Source organism: Neospora caninum, chromosome IX (assembly GCF_000208865.1).
Source record: "Neospora caninum Liverpool complete genome, chromosome IX".
Taxonomy (NCBI): Eukaryota; Apicomplexa; class Conoidasida; order Eucoccidiorida; family Sarcocystidae; genus Neospora; species Neospora caninum.
The window spans coordinates 1,403,217-1,414,723 of NC_018390.1; the positions used below are offsets into that span (position 1 = coordinate 1,403,217).

Below are 11,507 nucleotides of genomic sequence, written 5' to 3' on the forward strand. Positions count from 1 at the left end.
CGCTCATCTCCACGTCCCTTTGTCTTTCTCTGTTTGCCTGTCTGGCAGCACTTCCTGCCTTTGCCCGATTGTACAGCCGCGAACGCAACTGACCGTCCGTCAAACCGGGCGTTCTTCGAATCTCCTTGTCGCTTCCTTTGTGCGTTTTGTTCTATCTCATTCATTCCTTCCACGAAACAGCAATTCGCCGTTTCATATTCCACGTGAAACCGGACGACACGCGAAGCATCGCGGCGATACCGCCGGTGCACATACAGAGGCTTCCTGAGATTTCTTTCTTTTAACACGATGGGAAACGTTATGGACCACTTCAACGCGGAGCGTTTCGACCCGCGCTACGGGGTTATCACCACCCCTGACGGGAAAAAGCGAGCCATGAAGCCTGAAGACTGCCAACCCCGTTACTATGAGAGAACTTACCGTGAGGTACGCCCAAGCAAGTCCTTTCACCGAGCGACTTTGCCTCATTTGTTGAGAGAGGCACCTGTTTTCCTCATCTTTTCCCTATACATCCAGTCCCCACGCCTCACTCTGTATCAACCGCATGAAAAGCCGGTCGAGCCTGCGTTCGGGACGTGTCCTTTCGTGTGTCTCGCTGAATCCCTTTGTGCAAGGAAACTCCACTGGTTCCCACTTGCGCGCACCTGGTTGCACTGTCTGTTTGCAGGGAGACCCCGAGTTGCCGGAAGACCCAGAATTTCCCGCAAGGCTGTTGAAGGCAGCGCAAGACCATGACTGGCGTGAGTGCCTGAATAACTTTTCGCAATTGCCTGTGCCGCGGATCCTGCATGGACCGCCATAGAGTTGTGTATACCGAAAACGACTAGCAGTTTTCCTGGGGGGAAACGCAGAACCGGTGGCTGCTCCATCCATCGGGTGGTTCACTAGAGGGAGGCTTTCTCATTGGATGGCAAGGAGGCGGGAACCTGAAAAAACGTTATTAACCGTGCAAATCCTGTGTGTACAGAGATCGAAAACGGGGCCGATGGAGTTTCGATCATGTACCCCGGTAAGAGACAACCGAAACTGTGGGTTGGTCATGTTCGTGTCGTCAACCCCGAGGACCGAATCTGCCCCGAGAACGGAAACGCCAACATGTCGCTGGACGACTTGATCCACCACGGACTTATAACCCCAGTCTACAAGGTACGCCAAACGTGGAGGCGAGAAATAGTGTGTGGGCGTCGTCGCTTGTTTCCTTGTGCGTTTGCCGAATCGCGGAAACGGATGAAAAGGAAATGGGAAGATAGCAAACAATGCGGACTGTATCCCAGCGCCGCAGGGGTATGCTGCGTCGCTTAAAAAAGCTGTGGACGTTCCCTTTCTCACGGTGAAGCACACCAAGGTGGAGGTCTGTTTTTTCGTATGGTTGCAGACCACAGGAGCGGCAGCCGTTCCCGCGGAAGGCAAGCACGGCAACTCTGGTGAGGGCATGAACCAGGCGCAGCAGATGCCTCTGTCCAGTTCCCGGCAACAATCTGCGGAGAATAAGCGTCTAGCCGAGCAGCATTTGAGAATGTCTGTAAATGAAAGAATGAAGCTGTACAGCGGAACAGCACAGCCGCAGCCCGACAGAAACGAGACGGCTGCTTCAGCTCACTTTCCCCGCGCCAATCCGTTCATGCCGTCGGGTGTTACTCAGCCGTTTCCTTCGATGTTTGGAGCCCCAGCTACCCCGTTCCCGATGAATCCTACGGCATTCCCTCAACCTCAGACCTGCGGCGTTCCTCCTTCAGTGAACCAGCCTCCATCCGCGGTTGCGACAGGCGTGTATCCCCCTCTCCTGCCCATCTATTGAGGCGCATTCCGTTTTTTCGTTGGTTTTTTTAGTGTATCTCCATGTGGGATGGTGGAAACGCCACAGTGTCCATTTCGCCATTTCTGTGGTGCCGCACTTGCCGACTGACAGAACAATTTGTTAATTTAGCCAAAGCCGCTGTACTGTAAATTTCCCAACCTCGTCACGTCAAAATCACGTCTGCCTTTGCTTTTGCTCAAACCCTAGAAACAAGGGCACAATTGTGCGGCACGGTGCACGGCTGTCTGACACGCGAGTGGTCTTCGCTTTTCTGCCTCACCAGTGGAACAGATTGCCTGCGGCCTGAGATGCTGAATCTACTGACCGAAGCTGTTGCCCCTGCCGATAAATAGTGAGAAACAGCTGCTTCGTAGCGGGCAGATGGCTACTGCCGTATAAAGTTGCGCCTATGCGACACATCGCGTGACGCGTCGCTGTCGGCTTCACTTTTGGCGCAGAAGACGCTGAAGTGAATCTTTCGCGGCTGTTAACGCGTTTCAGTTGCTCGGAAGAAAATGTATGAACAGTTCAGGAACGGTTCCTAGGCAGCTTCTCTCCGATTCTTGACAGCGTATGTTACAATCCTGATTGATCAGCAGAAATATTTAACGTTGCGGCAGTCACTAGGCTTACCCTGCGTAGCGCTACGTGACTCGGGTTAGTCCTTCCCGGAAGCTTGGTGGAAAAAGGGGTTGGCACCAGACAAAAGTGTAGCATACCGGATGCTGTCATATAATCGTTTTACCTGTCGACTCGTACATAGATCAATGTTTAGGTAGATGACGGTAGCGCTCCAAATAGAGGGGACAGAAATCGATGGTAAATGTGCTAGCACGGAAATATATTCTACAGTTGGGTGCACGAGTGAACGCATGTGCATACGCTCATATCCCTGTCCATGGGCTGAGTAGTGTCCATGACTACTCATATTTCAACGTGAGTATACAACAGAACTCCACAATACATAGGCAAACCAATTTCACTAACAACAACTAGAGATACGGCTGTCCGAGTTACCCGGTCCACTCCCACACCCAGATGGGACACGAAATCAGAACCGAATAGAACACTGGGATTTCGCGTCCTCGAATACCGCTTTGACTGCTTATGAGGACCAGCTTGGTTTGGCTACAACAACGACTCTGTGATATCCCTGGAAACCGAGAAGGTGCCCCGACCACTGAGTCTTGCTCTCTGGATGTGCATGCCATGGCTTTTGTGGCGCCAACGCTTGCGAGTTCCAGACCCGGGCACACGGTACTTTGGTGAGAGAAAGTGCCGCTTACAGGCTCTCTGCCCTCACGACGTCCTGAGGACATATTCTAAACGAACAACTGCGCCGGTTTCCATGATGTGATCGGCACGCCTCCGGCAGCTCTCTCCCACTCCACTGGCACAGAAACGCTCTTGCCTTGATCTGTTTGCGAGAACTATGAAGCCGTGCACTGAGTAGAACGGGCTGTTAGATGGAGCACCGTTTGCAGCACGGGGGCCCGAAGCATTACCCCTTCAACAATTCAGAGATCTGACACCGGCCGAGGCCCAGATAAAAACACTCCATAGGCAGCCTCTTCTGGAAAAGCTTCAGAGTTAGCTCGCGCGCTGAACACCTGCCTCAGTGGCCTCGACGCTTGGTTCCCTTACGAATCGGTACATACGCAAGCACGTGTTTCCTATATATATATATATATATATATATATATATATATATAACCTGGCCCGGAACGGAGCATCCCGTCCAAAATCAGGCGCAGGCGCAGTGGATCACTGGGCGACGCGTGTGCATCTGTGTCCACTCGCTCTGTGTTTCCTTTTTCGCGGAGTGTCTCGCCGAACCGCGGTGTTCCCTGCTCTCAGTTCTCGAGGGTCATGCGCATCCGGTTGGTGGACACACGGAAACACAACGTGTCCGGGCGTCAAGGATGGCAGGTCAGCAAGTGTCTTCAGCGGCGCAAAAAGACAGGGAGACGAAGAAATATTCGGGGGCCTAGTTCGTGGTGAGTGGACGCTGCGATCTTTTCTCAAAGTTTTTGCCCAAAATGCGGATCGGCACACAAACACGCGCGCGACAGCTTACCAAGCTGGACGGTTCCCTGCTTCGATGCAGTGTGTTCCTTTTGCCACAGTCGGTCCGCATTTTCCCTGCCATAGACGTGCCTGTCTCTCCGGCCTTTGGGGCTGTTCCTGCGAAACGCCTTTTGTGAGGTCTCGCTGTTTCTTTTTTGTTGATGGAGAGCCTCCCTGTTCCCCGTCCCTTTCGCTAGGCGCGCAGGTGGGTTGAAGCGCTCTCTGCCTTTTGCTCCTGCGGCGCATACCGTCCACGCAGCGCATGTCGCCAAACCGGAGTCGATGCTGAGATCCACTCGCGGGTCAGCGTCCAAACGCAGTTCTCACCGGGTTTTCTTTTCTTTTGAGCGTTTTGACGAGGCCGATGCGCCAGAAAGAAGACACACTGCGGCAGTTCGTGGAGTGTGACCCCGCCGAGCTTGTTTTTTCGTGCGTCTCCGCGTGAAGCCGCGGAAACGCTGGCACGCAAAAACGTCCATGTTCCCGGCCTGTCTTGCAAGGCGACGCGGTCGGGCACGTGGAAAACCTTCCTCACTTTCCCCTGGAAAAAATCTGTCTTTCTCCTTCGCTTAGCCGACAGCTCGAGTGTATCCCGGGGTCTCCGTTGCGCGGCGCTCTTCGGCCCCATATACACCGTCGGTTGGCGTACGTGGCTCGCCTCAACTCATCGCCAGCTCAAAGGAGCCTCTTCTCTCCGACTCGACCTCGCCTCCTCCTCCAGTTCGATTTTTCTAACTCGATTAAAGTGCCTTACTTTCTCTAGGGCCTGTGGAACGTGCAGTCGATTCTTCCCCTTCGATTCTCTGCTTCGAGTCACTTGCCATGCCCCGCTCTTCTCCGGAAAACAGTGTATTATCTCGACACGCGGTCCTTCCGTAGTTGCTTGAAACCTAACTGAGTCACTTGCCATGCCCCGCTCTTCTCCGGAAAACAGTGTATTATCTCGACACGCGGTCCTTCCGTAGTTGCTTGAAACCTAACTCTATCTCTTTCCACCGTTGTGCAGTTTAAAGTGTGCGTTCTTTTGAAGACAAAGAACATGGCGACGACACGAGCCTCCTGCCCCTTTTCTTTGGCTGCGGTTTGACTTCCCTCTCGCTCGTCTCGTGTCTCGCGTCCATGCAGCCTGTCACGCTTTCTTCGGCAGGACAGGAAATCTATCCGGAAGCTGGGTTTTTGACTCTGGATATTTCTAGGCGCTGCAGCGGACAAATTGGACGGGGCGAACGCGGTAGAGGAGTCCGAGAACACACGCTGCGCAGAAGGCAAAATCACCTTAGCTTTGCTGTCTTCCTTGATTGGGGCAACCATGGAGCCCCCAGGACTGAAGAAAAGAGGCGGGCGTGGACACCGCGAAGACAGACGCAGGAGAGACACGTCGAGTGAAGACGAGGAGACAAGCGCAGAGGAAGAAGGAAGAAAGATCCGCCAACGGTTGCGGAAATCGAAGAACAAAGCTCGCGTGCGGAGGCCTTCTGGCTCGAGGACAGCTGAGCAGGCCTCCGGAGATCAAGAAGAAACCGAAACCGAGCACGAGAACGAAGGCGAACAGGACGAAGAGCAGTGGGCAACAAACAAAAGCGGCGAAGCGGAAGCGGTGCCTGAGCGACACGACAGATCGGCTGCTCAGGAAAGGGAAAAGGAAGACCGGACGCCGTGGCTCCTGGTCCGCCTTTCACGCCTGGTGGCTCGGCCTTCCGTTCTCTTGGGGGTTCAGGATGCCCTCGATGCTCAGCTGGCGGCTCTCTACGAGCTGCGCTGTGCGCGCCTAGAAGCCGAGATCGCTCGACGGCAGCCCCCAGAAGGCGCGGATAGCGCCGAGGGAGCGGAGGTAGACAGCCAGAAGAGAAAAGAACCGATCGTCGCCCAAAAAGGAGACGCGTCGCGCCCACAGCCCTCCACGGCGAACCCACGCGCCGCCTCCCAGTACACCCGACAGCTCGTAGATCGGTCCTCGGGCGCCTGCCGCCCCTGCGCTCCGTCCGCGTTTCAGTCGGGCCGCGAAAACCAGGAGGGGAAAGCCAGGACCACCGCATGGTCCACGAGGCGCGGCGACGTCGCGTCTCTCTGCGTCTCGCCCGGATTCAGTTTTTCGTTCAATCCCGCCGACCTCCCCTGGAACTGGTGCCTCTCGCGGAGTCCCTGGGATTTCTCTGAGCTTTCCGATGAAGCCCTCTATTACCTGCACGATGTTGCGAAGCGCGCGGCGTGGTGCCCGCCGTTTGCAGAAGCCTGGACCCTGTGCGTGCGGGCGACGCTTCATTTCCGGGACAGTGAATCGTCCCAGGAGTCGCCGCCTGTTCGCTTCGCGTGCTCCGTGGCGTCTCCGGGCCTTCAGGGGTGTTCGGCGCCCGTGGAGCTGCGTCACGTCCTGTTCTCGAGCGCAGCCTCAGAAGGCGACCAGACGTTTTTCGGCAGTGTTAGTTCACGTGCAACGGGCGCCAAGGAAGCTAGCGCGCTCCAAAAGGCCAAGGATCTGATGGCCTGGCGCGGCGTCCGAGGCGAGTCAGGCGGAATGCACTTTGCCCGGGGATGCGCAGGTTTGGAAGCGAACGCGGGAGGAAGCGTGTACGAAAGCGCCATAGCGATTCCAGGGATGCGCTCGCGCGTCCTCCGGGTGCAAGCCTCGCTCCTCGACGCGGCTGCCAACCTTCGGAGCGAGGAGCGGAAGAAGTTTAATTTCTTGGACGCAGCAGCCGGGAAGACCGCGAGTGAGTCAGTCGAGAGCGAGGAGCAGAGCGCGAACTCCGACGAGCCGGATCTGGCGAAAGACTCTGTGGATGCTCCAGTGCCCGTCCCCTGTTCCTTCGGCCCTCTGTTACTCCGGCCCACGGAGACAGTGCCAGAGTGGCGACGTCGACACATTCCCTCGGACGAGCGGGGGAAAACCCCCTCGGGGGAGTCGCCTGTGAGCCGACCTCGCCGCCAGGAGTTCAGCTGGATAGCTGAGTTTCCCAAGCCTCCAGGGAAAGAACTCGTTCTCGTCCTGAACGTGTACGCGTCCTGCGTCGCGAGGCTGCCGTCGGCGCGGGAAGGCGAGTGCGTGCCGAAGCCCGTTCATGTCGCGTGCACGGTGATTCCCTTCGGGAACAGAACCGTTTGCGACAGACAGATGGTTCCCTTTTGCGAACCCCTCAGAGTGCCTTTCTCGCTTCCCGTCTTTTTGAATGTCAGGAGGCTCCAGTTTGTGCGCTGCGTCGCCGCCGGCGCGTGGTTCAGAATTTCCGAGGCCATATGCGAGGGCGGCCAGCGGCCACGTAAAAAAGCCGAGAGCGAAGAAGGCTGCGACGCGCCGGCTGCAGGCGACGCGCACTGCGACGGGGGTTTTTTGGGGGGAGTCTGGGCGTCAGGGCGGGGGCGGGCGCCGCAGTTCAGCGTCGACGGCGCGGCCACGCCCGCGCGGATCGGAGACGAAGCCTCCCCAGAACGCGAGAGAAAAGAAACCGAGCCCAAGCCGGCGGTGGACCTGGAGAAACGCGAGTCCTCAGGGGATCTGTGGCGGTATGAAAGCGGCGGGGGCGACGGCGAGTTGCCCTTCAACACCGACGACGCAGAGGAGGTGCCGAGCCCCCACTTTGTCGATCCCGCGCAGACGGCGAAAAGGGACAAGAAGACGGAGCGCAAGCGCCGCCGCCGGAGAGACGCGCAGCTCCGGAAACTCCTGAAAAAGAAGCTCGGGGACGCGGCTCTTTCCCTTTTTGGGAGCACGGACGCGTCGTCCTCGGAAGACGAGGACAGGTCGTGGGACTCATGTGACCTCGGGCCCCGAAGGCGCCGCGGGCGCGGGCGTCCCGATTGGGGTTCGTCGCGGTCCTTGTCGGACGCGCTTTTCGACGGGAGTGACTCTGAGTCTTCTTCGCCCCCGTGGAGTCCAGACGGCGGGCGTCGAAGAGAAAGTCGCAACGTGCCCAGAGGCGGCCGCAGACCGAGACAAGGGAGCACGCGAAACTGCAGGCTGACGGAAGGAAGGGTGCGGGAAACAAGAGAAATCGAGGAACCTACGGACGTCGAGGAACCCGCCGAACTCGACGGTCCAGCCGAGAAGACGCCAGGGAGCGAAGAGACGCCCTTCGCCGACGGCAGTGCAACGCCTCCCCCGCACGGCTCCCAGCGTGAGATATGGCAGCCCGAGGTCTCGCCACTGCTGGCCCAACAAGAGGAAGAGAGAATGAGAGAAGACGAACGGCGGCGCCAACCTCTGGTTCTGTGTGTGGAGAGTTATCTGGATGAAAACGGCCAGTTCGTTTTCAACAGAAGGGAGCAAGGGAGAGAGGCGGCTGCGAGGCAGGGACTGGGAGGCTCCAGCGCGGTTGCTCGACGGGAGGGACGACCGCCAGAGACTCGGGAAGCTCTGCGCGCGACTGCTACCGCCGTAGGCTTGCAAGATGAGAATTTCACACGGTTCGCACTAGGCCAAGAAGAGAAACAGCCGAGACTCCTCCGCCCCGAAAGGATGCCGCCAGGGTATGACACAGCAGAGACAAACATCTGCATGCGTCTCGACAAGCTAGCTCGCGTCCACGGGTGGACAGAGCAGGGAGAGCGCGGCGCAGGCGCGCGGGTGCGGGCGCGGGCGGCACAGAGCGCCGGGAGAGAGAAGAGACTGGCGCCACTTGGAGAAAACGAGGGGCGAGCGCAGCCGCAAGGTCGGACCCACTTCGGTCTGTCATCGAGTTTGCCTCTGTTGGAAGTCGAGTGGAAGGGGATGCGCAGAAGCGTGGCCTCCGACGGGGAGAGCGGCTTCGGCTGTGGCGCCTCCGGAGGCGACCGAGACGGCGAAGGGCGGGAGGTGGACCGAAACCGCTTCCTCGCGCCTCTCTACCTCGAAGCTCACTCGTGGCAGAGCCAGCAAAGACTGTTGGAGGTTCTCGAAGAGACGCAGGCGAAGGTAACTCAGTTGAGTCAAGCTCCGCGTAGCCGCCTGGATCGGACTTCAGTTTCCCTCAGACTGCGCGGAGCGGAGCGAGAGGCGAAAAAACCCGAGAAAGGCGACAGTGACAACATGCGTGAGGAACTGAGAAAGGTTCAAGTGCGCATGCGCAGGCACAAACCGAGCCTCCCGCCCCCTCGTCAGTTGCACGCTTCTCTCCGAGCGAAACTTCGCCAAGACAGTGTTCTGGTGGTGCATGCCACAGCGCCTCTCTCCCCCTCGTAACGCAACAGCCTGTGCTTGACGACTTGGCTCTCGGGAAACGGGTTTTGTCTACCTCGTGTGCGTCTTCATCTCCTCTCGCTTCCCCGTCGCGACGGTCTCCATGCACAGTGCATTTCTTTCTATCCGTTCCCTCTTTCGACTCGACTCCTTTTCCTTTTTCTTCTCCCCCTCGAGTTCTGAGACAGGTCGTATTCGTTTGTTTCTGCTTCGTCTTCTGTCCTTTTGCGTCCCCCTGTTTCCCATCTCTTCTGGAAGGCGCTGCCGGTCTTCGCCGGCCTGCGGATACGTCTCGTAAGAGCTCAGTCGGTACGGCTCCACTCTTGCTTCCATTTCTTCTTCTGCTTGGTTCTCTTCTTCTTGCTATCTTTCTTCGGTTTTCTCCTTCCTGCTGTGTTTCCCCGTCGTGTTGGCGTGCAACCTTCTCTGTGTGGAGTCGGCTCCCAGCCGACTCAGGACCTCGACGAAGGAAAAGTAAACCAATGGTGGGCTAGGGCCCAAGATGCACACAGGAACATCGGCGAGTCGCCTTATAGTCGGGCACCGCTGAAGCCGTATCGCCAGACGCGCTTCTGCTGTTGTAGACACTCTGCCTGTTTTGGGGTATGTGGCAGCGGAAGCGCTGGCGAAAACGTATTTCGCTTCAGGTAGTTTTTTCCACGGAAACGCACGCCCGGTCGAATTGCATTGGCAGCCTGCTGACCTGCTTAGACGCGTGGTGGGACGCTAACACGGTTGCGCCGCTCGATGGCCAGGCCGAGAAAATCAACATCAGCCACAAAGTTGGAAGACATACTCGATGCAGAAACAGGGAATGGCGGAGAAGCAAGCTATTCAGAACCTTTTCCGCAGCTGATGTGTTGAGCAAGACACGCTGAGGGTTCGCATGTCTCTCCCCGTCATTGACTTCTGGACCAATGCTGTGGCGTGTCGAGACGAGGGCTTCCTGTTTTCACAGAGAAAACACATCCTAGTGGTTTACCGAACTTGATAAAAATCCGAGACAACTAGTCCCACGGACACCATTTTCCTCCCTCTGGCGTTTCCGTGGCCTTAATTTCTTTTTAGTTTTCCCCCCCCACTCACTAGGAGGCAGACGTAACGATAAGCCTAACTAGAGATACATGTACGTAAGCATAGATTTATAGTTGATGATCACATTAGAAGACGGATGGACAAGTGAGACTTCTCTGATTTGCGATTTGTCTTCGTTATTTCCTACACGTCGACGGCCTGGGCCAAACCCTCGAAACAGAAACCCATACTCGGGTGCGCTCCCGATATGCGCCTGTGAGATCCTTGAAAGGGCACTGATTCCACCGGGATTTGCCCTAGGGTTGATCTTCCAGTCCTGCGAAGCTCCCAATGAAAGCTCTTCCATGGATAGACGTCGAAAAGATACTAAAATTGTCACGAAGTGTTGTCTTTTCGAGCGGAGACAGGGCGCGCGGACCCCGTAGTTTCAGTGAAACTACTTGCCTTTTTCACGATGTCTACACCTACGGGGTGTGATGGTTTCCTCTTTGACTAATAGGGCTTCGTGCGTAAGGAGTCTTTTGATGTCAGCAGATATCCAGTGTTTCTTCTCCCTGACGAGCGTGGTTTCTATTGCTCAGGCTTCGCTTTACGTTGGCACCACTCTCCTTCCATTTCCCCCCGTGGTTTTCATCGATCAGATCCAATTCTCCCTCTAGGAGACCGAACATTCTATCGATTCGCTCCTACTTGCACCCTTTCAGACCGTTTGACGCAATAGAGAACGCGACGGGCCCTCTGAGAAAACTCGTGCGTAACACTTGACTGCGTCCCGACTCCGGACACCTCGGAAGACCCCACAAACAACAGCCCCCACCACGCCACGTCGGAACGCATCTAGTCTACGCACAACATGCGACGAAATATATACATGTATATAGAGCAGTTTCAACGGAGAGGACGAAGAAAGAGCTTCGTCCAAATTGGCCATGCCTATACACGGTGTCTAGACCCCATTGTATTGTACTCGATGCTCACCTCTACTGAACTGCATTGGTCTTAAGGAAAAGAGCGAAGACGTCTGGCGAAAAGGAAGCCGCAGTTAAAACGAAGATCGGCCACGCTTTTCTCTCTGTTTTTTTTTGTGACTGGCCGCTTCTTGCGCTCGCGTTCGACTCACTCGCTGGTCACCCGCGCCTTGCCGGTTCCCGCAAATCGCTGCTCTGCATGCGATGCTCAACGGGAAACGAAGGCGCCGGGTGGCTGTCGGCGTATCTGCGACATTTGAGTGCCTTTTCTGCCCCGCCTCGTCTTTTTTCCCCTGTTTTCTCTTCGTCGAGCATGAGAGAAGACGCGCTTTCCTGCGCAGCGAGGGATAGCACACACTGCCAATGCCACCGGGCTGGCCGGCGCTGTGGAGTCGAGGGAGGCTAGCAAGCGAAGCACAGAGAAGCCTGTCGCACAGTTATAGACGAAAAAAGCGAGGAGAGGAGAAACAAAAACGACGAGAATGTT

At 56.6% G+C, this 11,507-nt stretch overlaps 2 protein-coding genes across 2 annotated transcripts; both read left to right on the plus strand.

Annotated features, from left to right (window-relative positions):
* Window positions 1-288: 288 nt before the first annotated feature.
* Window positions 289-1,798, plus strand: NCLIV_040240 (conserved hypothetical protein; the record flags this gene model as incomplete). Its single annotated transcript, XM_003880933.1, has 4 exons — window positions 289-426; window positions 668-740; window positions 968-1,146; window positions 1,376-1,798. The coding sequence occupies 4 exons, from the start codon at window positions 289-291 to the stop codon at window positions 1,796-1,798; spliced, it is 813 nt and encodes a 270-aa protein (XP_003880982.1).
* Window positions 1,799-5,174: 3,376 nt separating this feature from the next.
* On the plus strand, window positions 5,175-9,020 carry NCLIV_040250 (conserved hypothetical protein; the record flags this gene model as incomplete). Its single annotated transcript, XM_003880934.1, has 1 exon — window positions 5,175-9,020. One exon carries the CDS (start codon window positions 5,175-5,177, stop codon window positions 9,018-9,020), a length of 3,846 nt encoding a protein of 1,281 aa, XP_003880983.1.
* Window positions 9,021-11,507: the final 2,487 nt, after the last annotated feature.